Source organism: Rhinolophus sinicus, chromosome 3, assembly GCF_057876585.1.
Source record: "Rhinolophus sinicus isolate RSI-liver-muscle chromosome 3, RSI-T2T, whole genome shotgun sequence".
Taxonomy (NCBI): domain Eukaryota; kingdom Metazoa; phylum Chordata; class Mammalia; order Chiroptera; family Rhinolophidae; genus Rhinolophus; species Rhinolophus sinicus.
The window spans coordinates 150,253,687-150,278,628 of record NC_142503.1 but is presented as its reverse complement, the minus strand read 5'-3'; the positions used below and the strand labels follow the sequence as shown (position 1 = coordinate 150,278,628).

At 45.4% G+C, this 24,942-nt stretch overlaps 1 protein-coding gene across 5 annotated transcripts in view; it reads right to left on the bottom strand.

The window, feature by feature from the left end:
- The window catches only part of CGNL1 (cingulin like 1), a 140,768-nt gene that overhangs the window by 5,153 nt on the left and 110,673 nt on the right, over positions 1–24,942 (bottom strand). For 3 of the 5 annotated variants that reach the window (XM_019732240.3, XM_019732243.3, XM_019732242.3), the window contains exons 10-16: positions 24,033–24,137; positions 18,138–18,290; positions 17,039–17,209; positions 12,842–13,003; positions 9,901–9,990; positions 1,532–1,615; positions 674–798 (exon numbers count right to left, since the gene is read on the bottom strand). In XM_019732240.3, coding sequence (XP_019587799.3) covers positions 674–798; positions 1,532–1,615; positions 9,901–9,990; positions 12,842–13,003; positions 17,039–17,209; positions 18,138–18,290; positions 24,033–24,137 — 890 coding nt within the window. The remainder of the gene's footprint in view (positions 1–673; positions 799–1,531; positions 1,616–9,900; positions 9,991–12,841; positions 13,004–17,038; positions 17,210–18,137; positions 18,291–24,032; positions 24,138–24,942) is intronic. The other 2 variants (XM_019732244.3, XM_074327685.2) reach the window with 1 other exon arrangement.

Below are 24,942 nucleotides of genomic sequence, written 5' to 3'. Positions count from 1 at the left end.
GTCTACTCCAGGCTGCTCCAGCCCAAACCCCACAGTTTTGCTGATAACGGATAATGTGAAATGTCCTCCGCACACGTACACACACACGCACTTAATCTAAGAAGGACAAGGGCCACGAGTAAGAACTGAAAAACTGAGGCTGGTCTAATTCTACCTGGTGCTGGCTCTCGGGCGGCGACTTGAGAGCTAGATGCAGAGAACCGGGGGGAAGGAGTGTGGTCATCTGATGTCTCTCACCCATTGTAGGAGGACCTCCCTGTCTCTGACAGACGGCTCCTCGGCCTCTGCTAAGCAGAGTGATACACTTGGCCCCCAGGTTAGAGTCAGCCCCCTCACCTCTATCGAGCTCAAACTCAGTAGCTTATGAGGCAGCTTATCCTATTGAGGGGATGGGGAAAGGAGCAGCAAGGACAATGGGAAAGCTATGGGCTAAGACCTAAGTTTTAGTCCAGCTACACCTTCCTCAGCCAGGCTACCTTCCTCAAGTACGTACTTAGTTATGGGTCTCAGTTTTCTCATCTGTAAAATGGAAATAAAAACAGCAAGGCTGTACTTGCTCTGCCTTCCTCACATGAAGGCCTATGAGGATGGGAAGAGGTACAAATGTGAAAGCACTCTGTATTGTGACTGTCACTGCCTGCCAGGCCTCTGCACCACCACTGGCCCGACTCACCTCTCCTCACTCTCCAGCCGGTCCTCCAGCTCCATGATCCTGGCCTCCATCTGCACCACCAGCCCCTCCTTGTTGGACCTGTAGGAACCTTCGAGGTGGATAATCCGACTCTTTAGGTCCTTGTTCTGGAATCAAACAGGGAGACTATGAGGGGCGCTGTGTGCCACACGCTCTATGCAGAGTACAGGTGGAGCCAGGATTTGGTCAGTGACTGATGATCCTGCTTTTCACACCAACATTGGTGGCCCCAGGGGACCTGGGGAAGCCAGGGATGTTTCCAGGAAAAGGCCTTGCACCCCAGCACTGGCAGGCTGAAAGAACAGATTCTATCACATTCCCTTATAAGCCTAAACGAAGTCTTTGCCATGGCCTAGGATTCTCGGTTATCAAATAGCCTTGGCTTTTCATCTACCTACTGGCAGGAGAAATAGGCTCTTTCACCAATATCATATGCCATATCCAGTGAAGAACTTACATGAATAGCATGTAAAAGAATAATGATTCAAGTAAGCTTTGTTAGCAACTCGTGTTTGGTGACACTGGTTCTTTATTACTCCCTTTACATTAGAAGTTAGGCCACCTTAGGACCTAGAAGACAACACTTACAATTAATTAATTGTACAATTAATAACTCCCCCTAACTGCTAAACTTCCAAGCATATTTAATATTATTGGGAAAATCCTCTCTGGGAAAGGTCTTAGAAATACCGCTCTCAGGCGAGGTACACCCCAGAGTTCTTGGGGTGCTGCTCCAAGGAGGCACCAGTGAGGGCTTCTAGTCACAAGTCAGGAGGAGGGAGGGAGAGAAGGAGGAAGGGAGAGAGGGAGGGAGGGGTTCATGGGGCCAGGTGCTCTTACCTGTCTCTCCAGGGAAATCTTGTCACACTCCAAGTCTTGCCTCAGAGCTCTCTCCTGAAGGAGCTCGTTCCTTATCTGTTCCATCTACACCAAAGAGAGAAAAAACCCAGGGGTCAGAGGGGTTGTTCCTAGATCCTTTGTACTGAAGTTGTTCCAACAATCAGATCCCCTCCTCTTCATGACGGGGGCCTCCTGCCATCACTCTTCTTGGGTGCAGGAGCTATTTTTAGATATTCTTGGTTTCTTGATGATTGCAAAGATAATGATACAAATAACAATAGTAGTCATAGCTAACCCTGCTATTATGAGTTGAATTGTATTCCCTCCCAGAAAGATACATTGATGCCCTAGCCCCCACCCCAGTGCCTCACGGACCTTCTTTGGAAACAGGGTCTTTATAGAGGTAATCAAGTAAAAATGAGGTGGGCCGTAATCCCATATAACTGGGGTCCTTTAAAATGGGGAAATTTGGATGCAGAGACAGACATGCACAGAGGGAAGATGGTGGCCACGTGAAAACACAGACACAAGGAGAATGTCATATAAAGATGGAGCTGCAGGGAGGCATGTACAAATCAAGGACTGACAAAGATGGCGAGGAGCTAGAAAGCATCAAGGAAGGACTCTCCTACAGGTCCAGAGGGAGTGCGGCCCTAATGACACTTTGATTTCAGGCACCGGCCTCCAGAACTGAGACAATAAACTTCTGTTGTTCTAGGCCACCCAGTTTGTGGTACTTTATAACAGCAGCTCTAAAAACTGATACACCTGCTTAGCCCTCCACATGCGCTATCCTATCACATCCAGAACAACCCTGGGAAGTAGGTAATAGTGTCTGCTGAGGACATTAGAGCTTGGAGAAGACAGCCAAGTTGTATGGTGACCAACCATCCCAGCTTGCCCAGGACCAAGGATGTGCTCAGGTCACAGGGCTTTCAATGTTAAAACTGGGAAAGTCCCAGGCAAACCAGGAAGAGTTTACTGAGATCTACACAACTAGTAATAGGGGAGCTAGTATTTCCCTGAGCTCCTGACTCCTGAATTACAAGTTCAAACTATTGAAAGGGCTTCCACAGTGAGCATATCTCAGATGCTGCTAGATTTCTCCCTTCTTATGCCAGAAACAGAAGTCAGCAAGAACACTGTGCAGCCCCAGGTGACCCGTCAAAGGCTCAACGTTACTGAGGACTTCTTCTATAGCAATAGGAAATGGGCCTATCCAAGCAGCGTCCGGAAAGAAACCCAGTCGCCTACCCTTCCGCATCTCTGTTCTTCATCCCCAGGGGGCTCTCGGCTGCAGTGAAGTGAGCATCAGGCGGAGACCCCAGACCCTGCTCCCAGCACTGTCCAGAGGAGCCAGAACTAAGGAGGTGAGTCAGGAAAATAAAATTGCTTTTTTCTTAAGGATGGAGTCCAACCTGGGTAAGAGGCGTACACACAGGAGCCCCTGGATGCCTGGGACCATTTTAACAGCCTCACACGGCCTGGCCTCCACCTGGATTTTCACCACCTGTACAAGCACTCGAAAGAGTAAAAGATAAGCTCGCCCCTTCCCTGCCAGGACAGCAAGCCCCACGGGGCCAGTCCTGCCTCTGCTCCCATCTCCCCCTGTCCTACCATAGTGTGTGCAGGAAATGACAAGCAGCACGGAGTGGCTGGCCCGGAGTGGGTGACAGAGGTTGGTAAGGAATGAGACATGATGGGCAGGGCTCAGACATGGCAGCCTCAGATCCCATGGGGGATGATGGGGGGGCTGGGACTCTGCCCACAGGAGCAGGGACCTGTATGGTCCAAATAATAATAATAATAACAACAATAACAACGATGACGACGCTTATATTTTTGCATTTCTGCCTGGCAGGCTTCTAAATCCTGGGGGGCTCAGAACTATACAGCAGAGGGCACTGAGGCCCAGGGCAGGTAAGCGCATAACTGAAGGGAGCAGGACCAGGACTCAGACGAACCTGCTGCTCACGGCCCACTACACCACCTGCTGTCTCTAGACCAACTCTGAAAAGGCTTCAAACAGACCTAGGGTTCAAATACAGCTGTCACGTAAAAACCAAGACCCGGGCAGGCAGTCAGTCCCCTTAGGGCATCCTTGTGAGCAGCAGGGAAAAAATGCCAGCCATGCAAAGGGTCAGTGGGCAGAGCACAGAAAACTGCCTGCGGCCCCCTCCCAGTCTGGCCCCCGAGCCCTCATGGTGGAATGATTCCTGTAACTGCCGTAGGAGCGCAGAGTCCTTGGGTAACGAATGCAGGCTCACAGCCCCACTCCGAGCACGGCTGTGAACCAGCAGATGACACCGCATATGGACGGCGTCAGCACGGCTGGGCCACGGGACCATGACATGCCTCCCAGGGGAAAGTGTTCTATTCACGCTCCCTGGGCAGAGCCGGGCCTTCACTGAGGACACAGTTAAACTTTCACTGCGATGGGAAGTAATTACACAGACAAGCAGCCGTGGTCCAGCTTCCCTTCCTGGCTCTGTGTATACTTGTGTGTGACCTTGGTCATCTCATCTCTGGGAGGCAGAGTCCTCATGTCGAAAACAAGGAACGTGAAAGAGACAACCTGTAAGGGCCCTTGAAGCTAGCCTATGACACAGTGAAAGCATATTTGGTGTCTGCCCCACCTTTGGAGGCGCTGTGTAGCTCCCCTTTTGAGGAAGCCACAGGCCCCTGCCTCCATCCTCAGGTTAGTGTAGCCATCCCACAACTCTAGACACTTAGGAGTGTCCCAGAAAAGACCCACTCTGTCAAGGTAAGAGTGAGTGTGATTGTAAATACACACGCCTGCATGCTAGGCGGCAGGTGGGGGGTGCCTAGAATGATGGGGTGGTTTCGTCCATTTGTTCAGACTATACTATTAACCCTAGGTCACTGTGACAAAAAGACTGACAAAGTGCCACCCTCATTATAGCCTCACGGGGGACAAACGAACATGTCCTGGACAGGTGGTCAGTGTTACTACAACAGGGAAGGATACACAGCTGAGGCAGGGTACACAGCAGTGGTCACAGCCCAGACTAAGCACCAGGAACACTCCCCAGAAAAAGCGACGCTGAGCTTGGACCTAACTGAGAGGTCAGCATCAGGCAGGGTCAAGAAAGGGGTGGGAGGGGGACTGTAGCTTTAGGTAAGAAAGAGGAAAGGAGTGCTAGAAGAATTCAAAGGACTGAACTGGACATGTGGGGTGTAAGGGGATAGGTTAAGAGACCAGCTGGAGACGCAGACAGGGAGCCGTCACACAAGGCCCATTACAATATGACAACATTACTGTACTGCACTTGCTAAGGGAAGTCTTCCGCAGTTTTATAGTGTCCCTCATTTAATCCTCACCACGATTCGATGAGGAAGGTACTGTTACTATCCCCATCTACCCCTAAGATCCAGGAGAGATGCAGATACAAGTGGGGAGACTGGGTGATGCCAGTTGAAGCCACAGGACAGATGAGTTCACCAAGGAGAAACGAAGAATGAGTGGAATCTAGAGCTGTGCCCTTCCTACCTCCACCCCGTTAGGGGAGGCATGGCGAAAACCAGGGCACTGACCTGTCTCCACAGCTGAGAAGGGCAAGTACTGAGTAAGGTCAGGCAGAAGGATTGTGGATGAAGCACCTGAGCTGGACAATTAGTTCGCTCTGGAAGGCTCGGCAGAGAGGGAACCAGACTGCAGAGACTGAGAAGAAGCAGGTTATGAAAGTGGGGGGAGACGCCTGTCCTCTAGAACTCCACGGGTGACAAGACGATAGCAACAACTGGAGAGCTAGAGAGATCGCAGAGGGGTTGGCAAGAGAGCGGCCATGCACCTGTTAGCAGGTGAGGGTGAGACCCATGGAGGAGGGAGAAGGTACAGATAATGGACTGTGATAAGAAGGGAGGGGACAGAAAGACTGTCCAGTGAGGGAGCGACGGGTTCCAGGCCCTACACTGGTATCAGCGTGAGAGTGGGGAGAACCTTCTCTGAACCTAGGAGAGAAAGCGCAACTCAGGGCTTAGAGAGAGAGGCAGGTTTCTGTAGCTTGGAGACAGGAGAGGGAAGAGGGGAGGGGAGAGGAAGGGAGGAGGCGAGGGAGGAGAAGGAAGGGGAGAGACTATTTTCCCAAAAGTGAAGGGATAAGAAAGAACTGGAAGCTTATAAAAAGAGAAAGAAATTTAGAAATTTAGTTGCTGTGGAATGTGAGGCCAAAAGACAATAAAAGGCCCACAGAGCAGAGACAAGGGTCTTGTTGCAGCTGTGCAGCATCTGTTTTTGGGGGTGACTTCTGCAGCTGTGCTCCAGCCTGAGGACCGAGGAGGTAAGTACCAAGAATCAAGAGGCCCTGTGACAAGCACTCAGAGACTACTCAGTGACTGCGAGTGCCCACGTAGGAGCCCATTAATCCCGCTGGCACTCTCTGAGGCAGGCGTGATCAACCCCACTTTCCAGGTGGAAGGTTCAGGAACAGTGGAAGCAGCTTTGGGATTCTAACCCAGGCTTTCTGGCTGAAAATCATGCTCCCTTTCTCCCTCTCAGCAAAGCTGAAAGACCTGAGCTCTCAGTTATGGGCAGATCCTACAAGGAGGGGCAGTTCTGGCAAGGACTTCGGAGCCCAGAAGGAAGATGTATCCACAGAGGGGGTTGCGAGGACCTCCACGCAGTCAGGCAGCACTGAGCCCAGGCTGGGATTCAGGACAAACCCTGTGACTTATAGAAGCAGCCATGCCAAAGTCTTGCTCTCTCAGGACCCTTGACTAGAAAATCGATCCCACAAGGAAATGGCACCCCCCCCCCAAAGGAGCCCCCAGGAAGGAGCATCCTCTGCAGTTTCAAGACCTCCCCGGAGAGCCCCAGGCAAATAATGACTCTCCAAAGAAAAAAACAAACAAACAGTATTTCTACCCTACCTCATCCCTTCAAAGACGGCGATTAAAACGGAAGTATAAAATAAATCAGAGTGAAGAACAGGAAGGAACGCGTGTGACCATAAAAGCTAACAGTTGCGGTCACTAGGCAGTCCCTTTTTCTTGAGCCTTTTGGAAACCAAGATTTTTGGCAAACATGACAGGCTTCCTTCAACTCTTCAATAAGAACAGCCTGACACTAAATTCTAAAATAAATCTGCCAGGTGGCGCCTTGTACAAGGAATATCACGTGGTGTTGTGGATAATGGTCCCACGGGTGGGCTTTACCGTGAACCAGAGAGGCTTTAGTTGTGCTTAATACAATGGTTCCCAGGACTGGCCTAGGGACTTGGGACTATCACAGGTCGGATCCTTCTTATCCTGAGCCCACACTGGCAAGGAAAAAAAAGCCTCTGGCTTGGCCTGCCGCCTCCTTTGGACCAGGGAAGTAAATCTGAGGCTGGGAAAACATTTCTTTATATGAGCTTAGCACTTTACGTGCTGTTTACCCTTCAGCTATATTAAGTAGACCGAACAAAAACTTTCCAGCTGAATTAAAAACAGAACAGGGGCTGAAGGCAATAGTTTATCACAGCTGGATTGAAAGAATGCTAAGCCCCGAGCATTCTGATCAGAAATAACAATATCAGATTCCAATGGGTTGTCTGTCAGAGGCACCCCTGGCCTGAGCCAGCTCTCAGGATTAGAAGCAGCTGCCTTCTGGGTTAATGAAAAGCCAGAGATATTTATGATTGCTAATAACAATATTTAACCTCATCACCTGTGTTTATCACGGGGCTTTAAAGAGGGTGGTGAGCCTACATGCCTGGCTGGTTTAAAAATGATAGTCAGCCACAAGAAAAGAAAATTATTATTAACCAACGGTACACATTGGGTTTTGAACAGCAAAAATAATAAGAGGCAGTTCTGAGACTAGTACATTTTAATTTAAAAAGAGAGAGAGAGAGACAAAGACACCCCATTTTGATCTTTCATGCCCTGAGTACCAGGAGCCCTATTTCCGAGTCCCGTGTGCTGGTGCTTGCGTCCGCCTAGTGCTAACTGAGGAACAGGTGTAAGCCGGCCACTGGGGGGCTGTTCCTTCAAGTGCCTGCCAAAGCCGAAGACCTTATCCACTGGGATTTATCCTGCAGCTGCCAATGCAACAGCACAGCCTCCTTTGGCCCCTGGAGACTATGTACGAAGCCACTTGAAGCTCTCAAGTTGGTATTTTTCATCCTGCCTGCCAGCTGCCTGGGTGGGTGAATCGTCTTTCCACTGGGTTCCATGGCCACGAGAATACCTCTCCATGCAGGCGCAGCTCCACTGTTAACTGTTCACTCGGCCACTAGCAATGACACAGCAGTGCCCAAGTAGCTAGGACATCGGACACATTTAAAACACACCAAACTGGGCCTCTCTTTTGCGACTGAAATCCTGGACTCATGAGGAGAGTCAGGAGAGAATCAAGTGAACGTACATTCTCACCCATATTAAGAAACACCATGGTATTATTTTAAACTTGGGAATGGAGGCCCCAAATGTATGGGGAGGGGGGCGTCTTTACTCTTACAATCTGATGCTGGAGCTTGGTGAGAGGAAGTAGCCTTTGGACTCAAATCACGGCTCCATCTCTTACAGGCTGCATGACCCTAGGCCTTCGCTTAGCTTCTCAAGCCCTTGAAAGCCCATGCCAGGCACAGGCACGGCACCCAGCACCTAGGGAGTCCTCAGTAATGGGTGACAATTATAAAAAAAAACACGGCTTTGGAAGAAGAAGAGAAAAAATGATTCTCTGGATTTAAACAGAACAAAGCTAGTAAAATTCCCACTATTTAATTGACTTTTCCGTCGATCAGAAACCTCCTATATAGGGTGAAACCATATTTGGGTGAGAAAACAAATAGTCCTCACCTCTGTTTTGTAAAAGAAGACATCATTTTATCAAATCCAAATCCATCCTTCTCCTTCACATTAGCCAGATTTGGGGGGAAAAAATCCAAGCATCCAAAAAAGTTTGAAAAATTTGTCTCTCAATTAGGATTCCCTGAATCCATCAGTCTGAATAATAATAGCCTGAGCACATATGGGAAACAAAGACCTTAGAAAGGCTGGGAACTCACAAGTAATGTGGCCAGCATTTACTGAGCATGAGAAAGAGAAAAAAACAAAAATATGAAAAGGACAGAATGTCTGGTCTCTCACATGCCTTTCCTGTCCTCTATCGCCCAGAACAGACTTCCTCCAGGTCTCCCTGTCTCCTGTCCTTACTCCCACCCTGGTCACATTAATCTTCGTCCACCTGAGTTGACGGGAAGGTGGTGAATACAAAAAAGCAGAAAAGTGACCAGAGGAAAGTGCTTCTTTGGATAAGGAAGATTTGCCCAAATTAATTTGTAATTCAGATTTATTTTTTAATATCAATCCTTTAAACAGATAATTTCCTAAATTTTTCTCAGCATCATCCAAGGCTTTTGGGTTTTGTTTGCATTGTTTAATTTAGAAAGCGCCCAAAGCAAATCAAGAGGTGAAGAGTTTTCTAAATGTCTATGTACAGTTTCTCTGGCACCATTTTTGGGAGCTAGGCATACAACTGAGTAAGTTGTCACTGAAAGTATAATACATCCCATCAAGTTTTCACAGGTACCCACAGGTGTCATGCACATGAAAGGCTGAGATTAGTGAATATCAGTCCTCTCCCAAACCGCCACTGAGTGTTCTGAATCTTTGCCCCATAATGTTTCCCTATTTTATCTCTCAAGTGGTTTGAGCATGTAGTTGGGGATATAGCAACCAGCTCATAGCCCACCAATTTCTAGTGATGTGATACTCCAGCCCCAGGATATGACTTAGCCACTTTGAACTTTTCCTTAATTAAAAAATGGAAACAAAATCTAAAAACCTGGAGATTACACTAATGTAGTTTGGGACATTAGTTCCATGAGCCACAGTGTGAGGACAGAGAGAACTGTTCCCAGCTGTACCCCCCTCCCCCAAGATTGCTGTAAGGATCAAATGTAAGCCTTTCAAAACTGCCAGAAGCATTCAGTTGGAAGGTACTGTTATTGTATTGTGAATGCCTCATAGGTTTATGTATCGCTAATTAGCTTATAAAGTTCTCAAAGTAAAAGACTGCATCATATCATTTACTTTCCATTGCACTAACATAGTGCTAGCTACCAAGTTTCATGCGATTGCTTGTTAAACTAATGATTCTTAGAGCCTCAGCTCTAAACGAACTGTGCCTATTATGGCTAATAGATTGTTATCCATAACCACTCTGGAAACTTTCACTTTACGCCTGATGTCATATATTACCCCTCCCTCCTAGTAGCTTACTGTGGTGAAGACAATGCAATCTTCCATCATTTCCATAAGGCTTGAACTTTCTTCCCTCCTCCAGCTGAATTCTCAGGTTTAACCTCTCACATTTCCTTTTTCATGCAGGAGAACCCACTCGCCATCCCACTACAGCACAGTACCTGTTCCCTGCTCCGACTGATACGCTCAGACAGCAAATCCGAGTTGTTTCTTTCTTCTTCCAGTTCCAGTTCCAGTTGAGATACCTTGTCCTAAGAAAGAAGTCACAAACATAGCCTACTGAGCTTGCACCGACCTGGGGTAGGAGAAAGCACTGCCCTGTGGAAGGAAACCCCACGGGTACATCAGAGCTGAGTATCATCAGGGTTGGGGCAAGGATGTGCCTATTTCTCACGCTGCCCGAAGAAGATAGTTTAAAAACTGGGTCTTACTGCTTTTATAATATAAAACATGATTGCGCATTTAGAAAAAATGTAAAAAGAGAAAAATATTACCCCTAACATAAGCACTGAAGGTATTTTAGCATGTTTCCCTCAACTCTTTTCTTCCCCTAGTGAATCAATAACTTTACAAAGAACTGTCTTAGCCTAACAGGTATCTAAGTTACCTGGGGGAACTGAGATATTGCCCACAGCACATTTTTATAAATACTCCAAGCGTGGGACAATGTTTTGCCTCCCTCATGCTCAGTGTTTCCAAGAGTCTTGCATGAGTCAGGTCTGTAACAGCCTTTTGCACCTGCCTCTTTCTTCTAAGGAATCTCAGACACTTAGCACTATGCAGCCCCAAATCCACATAAGACTAACATAAAGGCAGTGTCGGCCCACTCTGCTAAACCAACCATCACAAAAGAAGAGTAATTTCTATCTTCCTTGATGGCTCCTGATGTAGCATCATTGAGTGTTAAGAGAAAAGCATTGCAATGTGCTTTGTGTATGAAAAGAGGCTCTAATACAAACCACCCCACCCAGAACTGGGGGGCTGTAAAGTTTGTGCATGTGTTTCCATTGTCACCAGACAATTTGTCATATGTCTGGGTTAACTCAGAGCCACACATACAAGAAAGCAATCAGCATTGTGAGTTTGCAGCATCTGTACATAAATATTATCTGCCATTGTCAAAGTTGACTGACAAGTTATGGATGCCTAGGTAAATGCCAAAAAGAAAAGTCACAGAACTCATGTAAACGACTAAATGTCTGTGAATGCCTTCCCTGTTACTGACCGAAATCTACACGGAACCCAAAAAGTTCTCTCCCAGGAGCCAAAAGTCCCAAAGCCCAACTGAGAACAGAGAGCTGGGTCCTGCATCAAGCTTCTTAATTTGTTTACTGGTTCCTGACTCCTCCAAGGTCAGTTTCATTCTAGTCAGAAAGCACCAAGGATTGGCAAGTACTGCATTTACGTAAGACGATCACCTGAGTTTCTGAGTTTACAGAAAATGCCCATTGTTGAGAGCCCTCTGGAGTCCTGAGAATTAATTTAAAGGTTAGTGAAGGAACAGGCAAGATATTACTCACAAGACAGTCCTGCCAGCTGCCAATCAGGGGAGGAAACACTACCCCCCCACTCCATGTGCTTCACAGGGGTGGGGCCTTGAGAACTATTCATTTTGTAATTAATGGAAAAATAGCTAAAATATGACAGAGGAACAAATGAAGCTTAGCTAAGCCACTGCTTCTAGACTATGAGTTAGCAAAAGGAAATGTTCTTTTTAGTCAGAATATTCTAAAAGGAGGTGACCTGACAATCCAATGTTTAAGTAAAAGCACCTCTTCACAGGGCTCTCCTCCTGCCTACAATACGTACTGCACAGACCCTGGCAGAAGCATTGAGGGGGCCAGGCCAAGGGTCATTACACCCAAGGCTCTTGCGCCGCTGCCTAATGAGGCTTTAGCTTGCTTTTAACTAAATTGTTTGTGCCCTAGAATAATTACTTCCAAGTTAACTAGGTTGAATTCAGCTTGCCTTAAAATGACCTCCCCTAATGAGATCAGAACCAGGACATTAGCAAAATACACAAAATATGTAAAAGAACAGTAATACTGTAACCAGGTTATTCTAGCTTCTAAAAAGGGCCCATCTAATAAATGGTTGAAACATCACTCCCTAGACATAAACTGCTACTAAGTCCCCTGGAGGTTTTAGAAGTTATTTCGATTTATTTGCAAAGTTGAATCAGGAATTCCATTGATTTTAAATTCAAGCTATAGCTCTGTGGCCTTGAGCACTCACTGACTTTATCAAAACCTTGACAATTTCAACTTCTCCGACAGGTCTGAGGCTGATTTTTAGGTGTCTTTCCCTCTCTAAATTCCACTGGGATGTGGGAAGATCGGGATGTTTCTGGTTTGAGGTTAGTTTTGTTCTTGAAAATTATTCTTTTTTGTAAGTTAAGGTTCTGACGTTAAGGTTCTTCCTGTCATTTTTAGTGGACTGTTCCTAATTAGATTCAATTACTTGGTTCACATTTTTCTAGTTCATTGTGTTTTGAACTTGTGAACCGATCACCCCCCAGCTGGTGACTTCACTGAGCACTTTCTGACATATTGTCTTGAACTTTATGTATATTGTGGATCCAAACATGAATCGAGCCACATTTGCTGCTTGCTCTGGCAAAGCTGGATCATCTATAAGGAGACCGGCCAGAATCCAGACACAAGAATGGAGCATGTGGCGAGGTAAATCAGTATTGGGTGCCCATAGGAATTAGGTAGTTTGGGTTCAAGGCACAGCTCAGTCTCTTTCTAGACCTGCAGCAGTCTTATCTCCTTTGTAGTTGGAAGCACGACTCAGAGCAGAAAACAGCAAATGAACTATCTATATGCCCTTAGGTAAAAGCACCTAACCTCTTTGGGACTCTGTTCTACTCCCTCTTCAGGATAACGAGGACACTGGGCTATATTTCCATCATTCCTTCCGGCTCCGATGTCCTAGGAGCCTATGAACTAGCAGCATCGTCCTCAAATCAAGCAATGACTGTACTAACGTGTGGCTGTTTGAGAGAATCAAAACCAAAGGCTTCCCAGAGGCTGAGGTGTGACAGAGAGGCTGCTTCCCTCACATCCCATACTTGCTCTCCACAGGCCCTGGCCCACAGACCTCCATCTGCTTGACAAGTCTGCTGCGGTCATCTTTGAGATGACTCTTGGCCTCCAGCTCGTACTCCAGGTCCTTCAGCGTCTGCTCCAGAAGCTGCCTCTTCGTGAGTGCTTCATCCTGAGCTCTCTGGTAGTCCCGTAACTCTTCCTCCATCAGGTGCATCTAGAACAGAGAAGGGTTGAGGTGCTTAGCTGGGACACATCGGGAGCACAGAGATCTTGACAGACAGTGCACAGGCGGACCCGAAGGGGGACCGGGTGGACCCACACTGTATTGGAGATCAGAGGACCTCAGCAAGTGCCACCTCCCTCTGGGCCTCAGTCTCCTCTTATATAAGAAGAGGGGCATTTTCGGCTACAAGTAACAACCCATTGGGTTATGTAATATAATAGATGTTGACCAGCATTTTAAAATTAAATATAACAAAAAATACTCCGAGTAGAGTACAAGCAAATAATGTTTTATGAAACTTTTGCACTAACTATTTCTATATTTGTAGGGATGTATGTCTCACTGGGTTGCGATGCAGGGGGTATTTCTTACCTTAGGTCATGATCAAAAACACTTGAAAGTCACAGAACTAGATAAGTGCTTCCCAGAGTATAACTGATTGCTCACCTGTGTCAGGGTCATCTCAACAGATATTTAAAGTTAGGGGAAAATAAAAACTAACCACCCCAAAACAACTTGCAGGCACGAAATTTGAAACGCACATTTGAAACACACATTAGGTGAAAACCAGGGCTTTCTAAAAGAAAATCATGTGTCAGCCGTCATAACTGACAGTGTTCTTTTCATCCACAAGGTGGCGCTGAACTAACAGCTTTGAAGACTGCGACAAAAGAGCTTGATTCACAAGGGGATGGTCTGTTTACCACTTCTCTGGAATCTCCCTGAAGGAACTAGTCACCTCTAAACACAGTAGGTATTCCTGAAACATCTGTGCGGACCAATTTAGTGAAACCCAAGGATGTCTGTTTTGTTCTCAACTTCTTACCCTCCTGGGGATGGTTGAAAAACACACTCTTAGGAATACATTACACCAAGGGAATTATTTCCTCCAGGCAGTAGTGTATGAGAGCAAGTGACAAGCTGCATTAAAGAAAACCATCTTTTGGGGGTGATTTTCACAGAAGAGTTGGAGAAGGCCCAGAAATAGTCTTTTTGAAGGGACCCAATAGGTTAGGCTAGTTTAAGAAGACGAGTGGGAAAACTTTCAGAAATGTGTTCCCCTCTTAGAGGCTTATGGGAACACCTGACATATCTATGAGAACAGCAAGCCTTGAAGAAGACCTCTCCCGATAAAAACCCTAGTGTGGTTTTGGTGCTAACTGAATGAAACGACAACTGTGAAATGAAAACTGTGAGTGAAAGCACCAAGTAAAAAGTGTACCATGGATAAAAAGTGATCAGTTCTTTGGATACAGAGGGTGCACCATACTCCAGTGTAGTCAAAATCTCTCCAAAGAAAGTCTTAAAAAAAAAAAAAAAAATCTTTCCATGCCTCAGTTTCCTAATTTGCCATACTGGATAATTACAAAACCTACCTTATAGAGCTGTTATGAGACTCAAATGAGATAATACCTGAAAAGCACATGGATGGGTCTGAGAGTCAGAAAGACTGACAGGTAAATACACAGCCCACATTTCCCTATTGGTATCCTTCCCGATGCCCAGCTCGGCCCTTCATCCCATCGCCCAGAACATTCCTACGGTCCAACACCCAGGATGTCCCTTAAACATCTGTCAAGGGCTCCGGCCTACCAAGAGTCCTTGATAAGTATATGAGTATGTACAAGAGAATAAATGCATAGTGTCTGGAATCACAAGTAAGCAGGTAACTTTTGAACCTACTAGTGCTGACTTCACATAGTTAAAACTGCCCTTTGTCAAGTAGGATTTAGAAAATAAACTGAACAAGAGTGAACTCTAAGCTTTAATTCTCTAAGGATTATCTGCATCAGAACTTCCCTAGCTCCACACCAAAGGGGAAATTAGGTACCGTGTTTCCCTGAAAATAAGACCTTGCCAGACCATCAGCTCTAATGTGTCTTTTGGAGAAAAATTAATACAAGACCCTCTCTTATTTTACTATAATATAAAACAAGGTCTAATATAATATAATATAATACCAGGTCTTACATTAACTTTTGCTCCAAAACATGCATTAGAGCTGATGGTCGGGCTAGGTCTTATTTTCGGGGAAACACAGTATTAATAAAATGTCTATTTCTCTCAAAGCAAAGAAGGTGAGTACAGCAGCACTTAGAATGGACCTCTACAGCTTCTCTTACTCAGAGTTCACTGCATCTCAACCAAAACTCAGGATGGGGGACAGTGAACATTGGTGAGCTAGAGTTTTTCAAGGATCCAGAGTGACCTTGGCTTATCCATTCACTTCTTTATTTTTTAACTTTTTATTTATTTTAAGTGTGTGTTTCCAGGACCCATCAGCTCCAACTCAAGTAGTTGTTTCAATCCAGTTGTGGAGGGAGCAGCTCACACTGGCCCATGTGGGGAGAGAACTGCCAACCCTGGTGTTATGAGCGTCACGCTCTAACCAACTGAGCCAACCGGCCGCCCCTCAATTCACTTTTGTTTTGAACAAGTTTATGACTTCAGCAACTTGATTGAGGAGAGTTATTGTCATTTCCTTTTCAAATAATGAGGTGTCCCTTTTGAAATAATGAGGTGTCATTTAAATGGAAACAGTGTCTCATAGGGCTCTGCCACTGAGAAAATCTGAGGAGGGCCAACTTTGTTTTTATCATAAGGAATTCTTTTTGTGAATTACTGCTCTTTTATAAATAACAATGGTCTCCACCTGGCCTTCACTAATCTCTCTGGACCTCGGTTTCCTTTCCTTAGAAGATCTCTAAGGTTCCTTCCAATCTGGAGATTCTAGCGGAATAACCATCATATGAAAAGCAACAGGAAACTCTTTGCAGGGCTCACTCTGAAACTATGATTCTCTAAGATCAAAACAGCACACCAGGTGTTCGCTGGTGTCCTGGCAAATACCTGAATCCCCCACCCCCATTTGCTGTAGAAATGAAAATGACTTTTTTAATGCCAAGAAAACTTTGATATCAATAGGCTAATTTCAGTTTTCACTTGGAGTCCTGTGTCATATGACTCTGAACCAGAGGGGATCTGTTATCAGGGCCCTTTCAGAAGTGTTCTAGAAGTCTGTAATAAGTATTCATTGTTCTTTCACACAGTTCAACACTGACTCATGGACGACTTTTCTTTGATCATCAAAGATATTAAAAGTTTGTTTTTTTAAAGAAAAATGTGTTTTCCTGTGGAAACTTAGTGCACTTGACACTGCTTATGAATAAAAGTAAACTTGGAATTTAAAAAAAAACTAACATTAGTATCCAGAATATACAGACCCTCTGCTATATAGTCCCGCATGTTATCTCATTATTAAATCATTATTATTTTGTATATTTTTTAAGAGGTGAAACAGATGCTCAGAAAATTGGGGTAATGTGTTCAAGGTCAACCAGCTGGCAAGAAGCATAGCTAGAAATCAGCATCCACTGTACTTGCATTTTAGAGCCTCAGCTTTCCATTAAAATAATCAAAACCATTCCCTTTATTCTTCTGAATTCTTTACAAGTCAAGACTGAGGGGAGCTAACATTTGGGTTACTTTGTTCTATTATTCCTCAATATTAAACCAAGAATATGTTTTAATAATTTCAGTACTCAAAAATTCTTGAAGATTTCTTTTTGTCTCCATTATTGTTGTCTGAAACTCTTGTCCACCACTCCCATTCCAATAAAAGTCTATATTTTCTGATTGAATGGCAAAAAAACTAACAAAAAAAAACAAGGTTACTATAATCCCGGGTCTAGGATTAAATTAATGCATATCAATCATTTGGACACAGCTGGGCATAACAATGGAGTTCCATAAATGGCAGCTAAACTTTTTAGGCAGAAAATCTTGGATTATTCGAGAAAATGGTCAAGTTAAAGTTTTATCAATTTCACCTTAGAGTCCCTGGGTCCTCTGTGTCTTAGAATACCGTTTGTCCCGTGTAACCATCCTGAGCGCTAAGACTGAGAAATCAAACAGAAACACTGCCTTAAGAATCTATCCCAAGTCTCTCCTAGGAGACTTGCACAGCAGTCTGGAAGGGTACTTTGAGTAAGGGGGGAACCAGGAATGGATCTGGCCAGACATTACCTCCTCCTGCATTTTCTTGGCAGTCAGACGGGACTTCTCTGCCTCGAGCGTTTTCTCCTTCAACTGCCTTTGCATTTCTGCAAGCTCCCTGCGATTTTTCTCCTTGTACTCATCCAGCTGGTTCTGGAGTTCCAGTGTTGATGTGCGGGATGCCTCGACAATGTCAGCCATCTGGAAGAAATAACACTGGTGTGAGCCCACCCTGTGATGCTCCATCTGGGTCTAGGGAGCTAAGTTTGGATCCCATCTAACACAGAACACACGCCTCCCCGTCCTTCTCCTCCCCAAAGACTTTGCAAAGTGCCTGGTCATGAGCTGTCTGGGTTTAGTCACTCCTCACTGGGAAGCAGTATGGAAGAGTGAACAAGCACATCCTCTGGAGCTAAATACAAAGTCACATAGCTGGTATCCCTGCTCGGCCACATGCCAGCTATATGACTGGGGCATGTACTTACTTCTCTGGGATTCAGTGGTGTCCTCGCTGGAAATATTGAAATCATAACATGTACCTTGTATGTTTTCAGAATGAAAACAATACACAGGTAGAGAGAGAATTCTAGTTAAATATAGAATAGCTAGTCAAATGACTGGCACATAGCAGGTGTCAGAAAACGGCAGATATTCATGTCAACTTTGAGAATGTGAGATGCCCATCAGCTTTGAGTCTTTCCTCTTCTGGGTATTTTAGGCCAGAGGTGAGCAGAGGAGCAGCAACCACTGGGATATGAAATCACCCCCCTGGACAAGAAAGCCGAGTACAAATGCAGACGATGCTCAACTGCAGAGGTTCTGATTCAGGTTCCATTTGCTAAGTCTGCACTTCCACGCCAGGCTTCTTCAGGTAACTGGTGAAAGCAGCTGGGCCCAGAATCCAGGGGGTATTGGCATATTCTAGACAGGTTTCTCTGTATCTGGGATTCCCAACAAGCCCAAAGAGCAGCTCCGGGGGATCTGTAAATCCCTGACACATTTGTGCTTAGACATAACTACAGGTTTCCTTAGCTTTCATCAGGCCCTCAGAGGGGGCTCGGTCCCAACCCAGGTGTTTGCTCCACCTGCTCTCCTCCTTGTGCTCCCTCCCCGCCTCCTCCTCCCTCACCTCCTTCTGCAGTTTCTCAATGGTCTTGTCAAGGTGCCATCGCTCATTCTCCATTTCATTCTTCAGTCTCCTTAACTGCTCCTTCTGTTCGGTCTCATCTTTCAGCTTCTCAGACAACTGCTTCTGTTCCTGAGTGGCCCAAGTCAGATTTCTCTGCAGATGGCAGAGAAAGGACAGTGCTGTCATCTACCTACCAGGCCAGCCACAGACACAGGCAGCAGAGGGAGTTTCACAACCACACCACAAAGCAATCAGACCTGTTACACTGGTGACAAGGAAAAGGATGAAAATAAAGCCATCACAGAGATATAAGGACATTGTTTGCTTCTGAAATTTAGGAACCAAATTGCAAAGTGGACTTAGCCAAAAACTTACAGGGGTAGACAAAGGGTTTATTACAGAAACACAGAAAATGGCCAAGGCTGCTGGGGGTGGAAATTCAGGGTAGTGTAAAACCTGATTGTTCATTCTGTATTTCTCCGAAAATAAGACGAGGTCTTATATTAATTTTTGCTCCAAAAGACACATTAGGGCGTATTTTCAGGGGATGTCTTATTTTTTCATGTACAACAACCTACATTTATTCAAATACAGTCATGTCATCTTATTCTGGAACATCGTCATAATGTACCGTGTTTCCCCGAAAATAAGACCTAGCCGGACAATCAGCTCTAATGCGTCTTTTGGAGCAAAAATTAATATAAGACCAGGTGTTACATAATATAATACAAGACTGGGTCTTATATTAATTTTTGCTCCAAAAGACACATTAGAGCTGATTATCTGGCTAGGTCTTATTTTCAGGGAAACATGGTACTAAATGCGTCCATCTGGCTGACATTCTTAACTGGGGCTTATTTTTGGGGTAGGTCTTATTTTCAGGGAAACACAGTACTTAGAACTTGAAGTAAACTTATACATGAGATCAACCTGAACCTATGTGGCAATTTACATCCTGTGACTTACAGCATTGCACCTAATATTCTAACATCTGTTCTGCTGATGATTCTTACTATGAAAATATCTAAATATGACTCTATAAGGACAGAGAACACTGTTCCATAGGATACAGGGAATTGTAACCAACAGAATCCATGGGTTGGGCTCAAACATAGGAGAAAGGACTTGGGCAATCCACGGGTTGATAAACTTGAGCAGAAGATGCTAAAGAAAAAGTGCATGTGAGTGGTTATTTAGTGAATCAGCACCAAATACTAGTACTTATTATAAAACACAACTATCTTGGGGGCAATATTTTCCCTGGGTTCCCCTAGAGCTCTCATCTCACGTAGACTGACATCCTTAATGTAAAAAAACATGCAGTTCTAAAACAACATCCTAAACTATCTTAGGAAGATTCTAGTGGTGTCTCTAAATGGCTGAGTGTTAAGACCACTGCTGCAAGGATATCAAGAAGGGGACCAGCTCAGAAAGGGTCAGCAGGACCCAAACATGGGCTGGATTATCTAGAAAATGTTATCAGGTGTTGAGGACTGAATGTGGGTTACACAGTTCTTGCTTAGGACCCAGACCCACTCAGTCTGTGCTCCCGTAGAGGCTGGGTAAGGACAATGGTTTATGCTGGCACAGTGCTTAACAGCTGACAAGCTGCTGTCACGTGCAGTTACTCAACATCTTGAAAACACTCCCAAATTACTTCAGGTATTCTTGGTTTGCAGGGCATACGAACAGCCAACCACAAGAACTGGGGCCAAAAAGCCTTCCTGTCCCTCCACTCTGTCTGCTCTGACAGGGTGGCTGCACTCAGAGAACCAGCCGATCCAGCTCAGCCACTCAAGTTAATTGCTGTGGAGAACCAAGGTCAACAGAAGCCGTTGGGGAACCGAAGGTGGTAAAAGGAAGGTCATCAGAAGTTCGGTGTGGGACAATTAGCAGGAGTGCTTCCCACCACCGTACAGCTGGGCACACACCAGAGACAGGGTCAGTGCCGGGATTTGTTTGTGGTTGATGTCGTGGTGTTGGGGCAAAGGGGAGCACACAAAGTAAGGGAAGCGCTGGATAGTTCCACTGTGAGAGAAAACTCTCAGAAACATAGATCTCAAAATGTAAATTTTTGAAAAATAACAGTACACATACAGAGGGCAACCAATGGCTTCTGTAGAAACTTCAGGAGCCAACTCAACCTGTGCCCCTATAAGTCTCCCAGTCTCTCTTTTTCTTCCTTCTGGATCCCAACCCAGGGGCCCCGAGCCAGCAGACAAGCCAGCCCTGGCTCCATTCAACCTCTGCATGGTGTGTGCATTTCAGCTTGACCTTTGGCACAGGCAGGGCTCCCAGCCTGGCCCTGCTCTCCTGTGCCACTGGAGATACCATAGACCCACCCCCCTGGGCCTGGGACCTGGCCAACACCACCCCTCAACACACACATTGACCTCGAAGAAGAGCTATGCTGAATTATTTTTTAAAGATTTGTTGCATGCTTGCCTCGTTTGCAGGGTAGTAAGATCAGTAAAGGCGAGGAATACCGTGTTTCCCCAAAAATAAGACCTAGCCAGACAATCAGCTCTAATGTGTCTTTTGGAGCAAAAATTAATATAAGACCTGGTTATATTATATATTATATTACATTATATTATATTATATCATATTATATTACCCAGTCTTATATTATAGTAAAATAAGACCAGGTTTTACAGTAATTTTTGCTCCAAAAGACGCATTAGAGCTGATTGTCCAGCTAGGTCTTATTTTCGGGGAAACACAGATTTTTATTTTTTTTTATTTTTTTCTATCTGGATATGTCTCATAGCCCAGGTTCACTGTTAGGCATATGCTAAAAACTCAGTGAATGAAAATGAATACCTATCACCAAAAGTGGTCCAAAGACTTCTTACATCAGAAATACCAAACAAGGGTGGAGTACTCCTACCTTAAAATGCAGATTCCAGCCCTTTCTGATGAAAGTCACAATTTTTCTTAAGAGTGAGGCCCGCAAATTGGCACTTGAAAGATACCCAAATAATTCTGATATATACTCTCAAGTTTAGAAATACTGTTTAGCATGATGCTCTTCCTCTTCAGTTATTCAAGAAATTCCTTCAATAAGTCACTGCTGAGAAAACATGTCCCAAATTCACGTGAAAAGAAGCAAACTGGCAATTTTGCATTTAGGGGTTAGGTGTGAAATGCCCTGGAGCTACAGTGACTTTATTTCCAAGACCAGCAATACAAGCCCACTGACTAATACTGGGACAAAAATTGGGGGAGAATTGATCAAGTTGGAGAATCCAAAACACAAAGTTGGTGAATGTAGTGAGTGCCCTTGAGCTTGGGGACCACTATCTGCCAAGGGATGCAGAGTCTTTCACTACAGGACTGAGGAAGGCCCCGATTCATCCACATTTACAATAACCAAGAGCAGGGGAGCCTATGGATTTAAGGAATGAGAGGATTGATCAGAAAGAAGCTGGTCTTCTCAGAGCCCTCGCCACAAAATAACCGTGGACTGTACCAGTGAAAGCATTGGGGCTTGTTAATTCTGTTGTCCCAATACACAGAAGTCCAGTAGGAGGGGAGGGGAGGGCATACAGAGTATATACACCAGTATCACTCCCTGAAAGAAAGAACTGTGGCTTCTCCAGAAAAGGTTTCTTCACGTCCCCATCTGCAGAAGCCATTTCTCAAGGGAATCAGAGATGTTTCTTGCTTGAATGCAGTTCAAGTCCATCTACGTAGCAGCACAATCCTAAACCAAACGCTAGGGGTCGAGTGAACCAAAAATAGTATCTTTAGGACCCTTTGCCACTTTCTGACTGAGCCATACGAGTACATAATAAATCACGTGGTGTTCAGCTACTATGGTAAAAAATGTATTTCTCATACATGAAGATGCAACAGATTGCTACAGGCACAAAGATTTTTGAAATGTAAAATGCTTGTGTGGAAAACAAAAACGAAAACCAGTTACCCTTTCCACTTCCTCTCAGGGTTAAGCTCCCTTTCAGTCCCTGGCTTTGGGACGAGAGGCATGCAGAAAGATGCATCAAAGGAAAGGAGCTGACTGTCTGGTTCCAGATTTTAGAGAAAATAAAGTATTTTAGGGTGACAGCGCGTTTTTCACGGCACTGCTTTTGAGACCAGATAATTCAGATAACGATGGTGAGATTGTTGGGCCCTTTCTAAATTCCTGCCAGATGGTGTTGCCAATGGTTAGCATGGCCACACACAGCAGGAAGCATTCTCACCATCTCAACACTGCTGGGAAAACAGGCCCAAACAAAAGTAACGTGAGGGATAATTTCCAAGGACAGAGATCCGTGAGGGATAATTTCCAAGGACAGAGATCCGGAGGTGGAGGGTCCGGGGGTGGATGCGGGGATTACATTAAGATCTTTAGGCCTTGAGGCCATCATCTGTTCTCTCCCCTGAATTAACTATGAGCCTGACTCACAGCTGGTGAACTATTTCCTTATGTGTGAAACTTTCCTGTTTGACCAAAGGACGATGAAGCCGAGAACCTATAATAGCTGCCCTCAGTGAGGACGTGACATGAAGGGGCAGATTTTTGTCCCTGCAGGGTACAAACGTTTTTTCTCTCCTTCTGTCACCAACTAGGTTCCAGTTTTAAACCTCACACTTTGGTGGCAGGGGTGTAGCCATCACAAGCCTACAAACAGCAGCACAGTAAAATTGCCATCCGCATAAAATCAACCGAACAAGAGTTTGTAACAAAAATGTAGACTGAAAGAAGGGAAAGAGGAAGGGAAGGAGGCAGGGAAGGGGTGGGGTGGGGGTGGGGAAAGGAAGGAGAGCGGGAATGGGAGAGAGAAGAAAATCCAAAGCCAGGACAGTCAGACACTAAACTCAAGAAAAAACAAAGCTTTACTGTGTGCAAAAACAAGGTCTCGATCCAAAGCCAGAGAGAAGGTGGAGTCCACTGACTGGGGGGTGAGGGCCCCTGAGTTATGGGCGACCTGAGTGAATCCCCGTACACACAGGCTCCTCTCCTCTACCCCTGAGGAGAGGAAGCCTTTATGAATCTGAATCCTGACTGCTTGTCATCTCTTATGGCTTTTCATTGCTCCTCCCCCACCTGCCCTCAAGGTCCTACTGGGAAACTTGAACAACCGCTTCTTAAACAACTGCTCAAAAACACTGACTTTCACCTCCTCAGAAACTCGCCTGAGGGATGCTTGGTGCTGGTTCTTTAAAACCCAAGAGCAGGTAGAAGGAAGGACATACCTGAATCACGCAGAGGTCACTGTGCAAAGTCAATGTAGAATTTCAGGGCAGACGTTTTTTTTAGAATGCACTTCAAACAAGCTTTCTAACTTTCAAATGAGAAAATCTAATTTTCTAAGAATCTACTGATTTTGAATAGAGATAGCTATCTCGTTTCAAGGAATGACTTCCTCTTGCTCCTTTGAAAAGTCATCGTGAAGGATTACACTCTCTGGAGTATATTTGCCCAAAGGAGAAAGGAAATTGGTTTCGACTGGATTCCACACTGCCTTGAGAACCAACCCTGCCAACCTTCTTACACAATTCATATTTTATCTGTGGAAAGCTGTCAAGCCCTTTACTGTCCAGACGAGGATTTCTCAACCTGGTACCACTGACATTTGAGGCCAGATAATTCATTGCTGTGGGCTCTGTCCTGCGCTTCGCAGGACGTTTAGCAGCGTCCCAGGCCTTTATGCACTAGATGACAGTCACATCTCCCCTGTTGTGACAACCAAAAATGTCTCCAGACATTGCCAAATGTCCCCCAGTTAAGAACGACTGGCCTAGATGAGCAGTGTGAAGTCAGCGTGGTTATTATTATGAAGGAGCTACCTGGAAGGAGAGGATCAGTGGCAATCTGTATATGTCCCCCCAGTTATGCTTCTCGGGCTTCCTGTGTGAGGGATAAAGATGACAGCCCTCAGTGTTTACCTGAGCATCTTCTAGCTCACTCTCCAGGGCCCTTCTGGCTGATGTGGCTTCTTTTTCTTCCTTCCTTGCACATACAAGGGCCTCCTCTAATTGCCGAGTTTCCTCCTACAATGAAATCTGGGGTCAGCGTCCACTCAGAGGCGTGCTGTGCCTAGGAAGGTGACTCGGTGGCATGAAAGGAACAAAGAAGACACCCACAAACAAAGCCAGCAGTGGTTATGGTGAGCCTGTCATGGGCCCACGATGGCACACATTAGCCATGTTCTTGGATGTGTGTGCCTGTCTGCAGCTCTGGACTTAGCCAGATGTGAACATCTAAATCACCTGGGACGGGGTTTTGAAAATACAAATTTCCAGCCTCACCCCTGGAGCTTCAGAAACAGCAGGTAGTGAATGGGCTCAGGCGCACGGAGTTCTGGAAAAGGTGATTCTGATGGATGACCATATGGGGAACCTCTGTTGGCACACATCTCCCTTTACGTTTCTTTTGTCCCCTCCTTTATTGTCAGCTGCCATTTCTCACTGCTGTCAGTACCTATCTCTTGCAAACAGCCTCCCACTTCTAGAGACCTGGCAAACCAGAGAACCGGTTTGCTAAAACATGTGTGACTTCAAAAACTGTCAACTATGTGTTAAAAAAGAATCAACAGTCATGAGTGAGAATGGGCCTGATGGCTTTCAGGTATGTGGAGACCTCTGCTCAGTGTCCAAAAGTTGAGTGTGTCTGATGTCTGGGTAAGTGGGGATTCCTATGCTTACACATGCGTTTCCCACCCTGATATCATCAGCCCTATTCCCAAGACTCTTTAAAAGCTCATCTCCCATTCATACCACTTGCAGAGGAACAAAAGCAATGGTTCCCAGAGAGGTCATATTCACTATTGCTTTGACATTTCCTACTAAAATATGA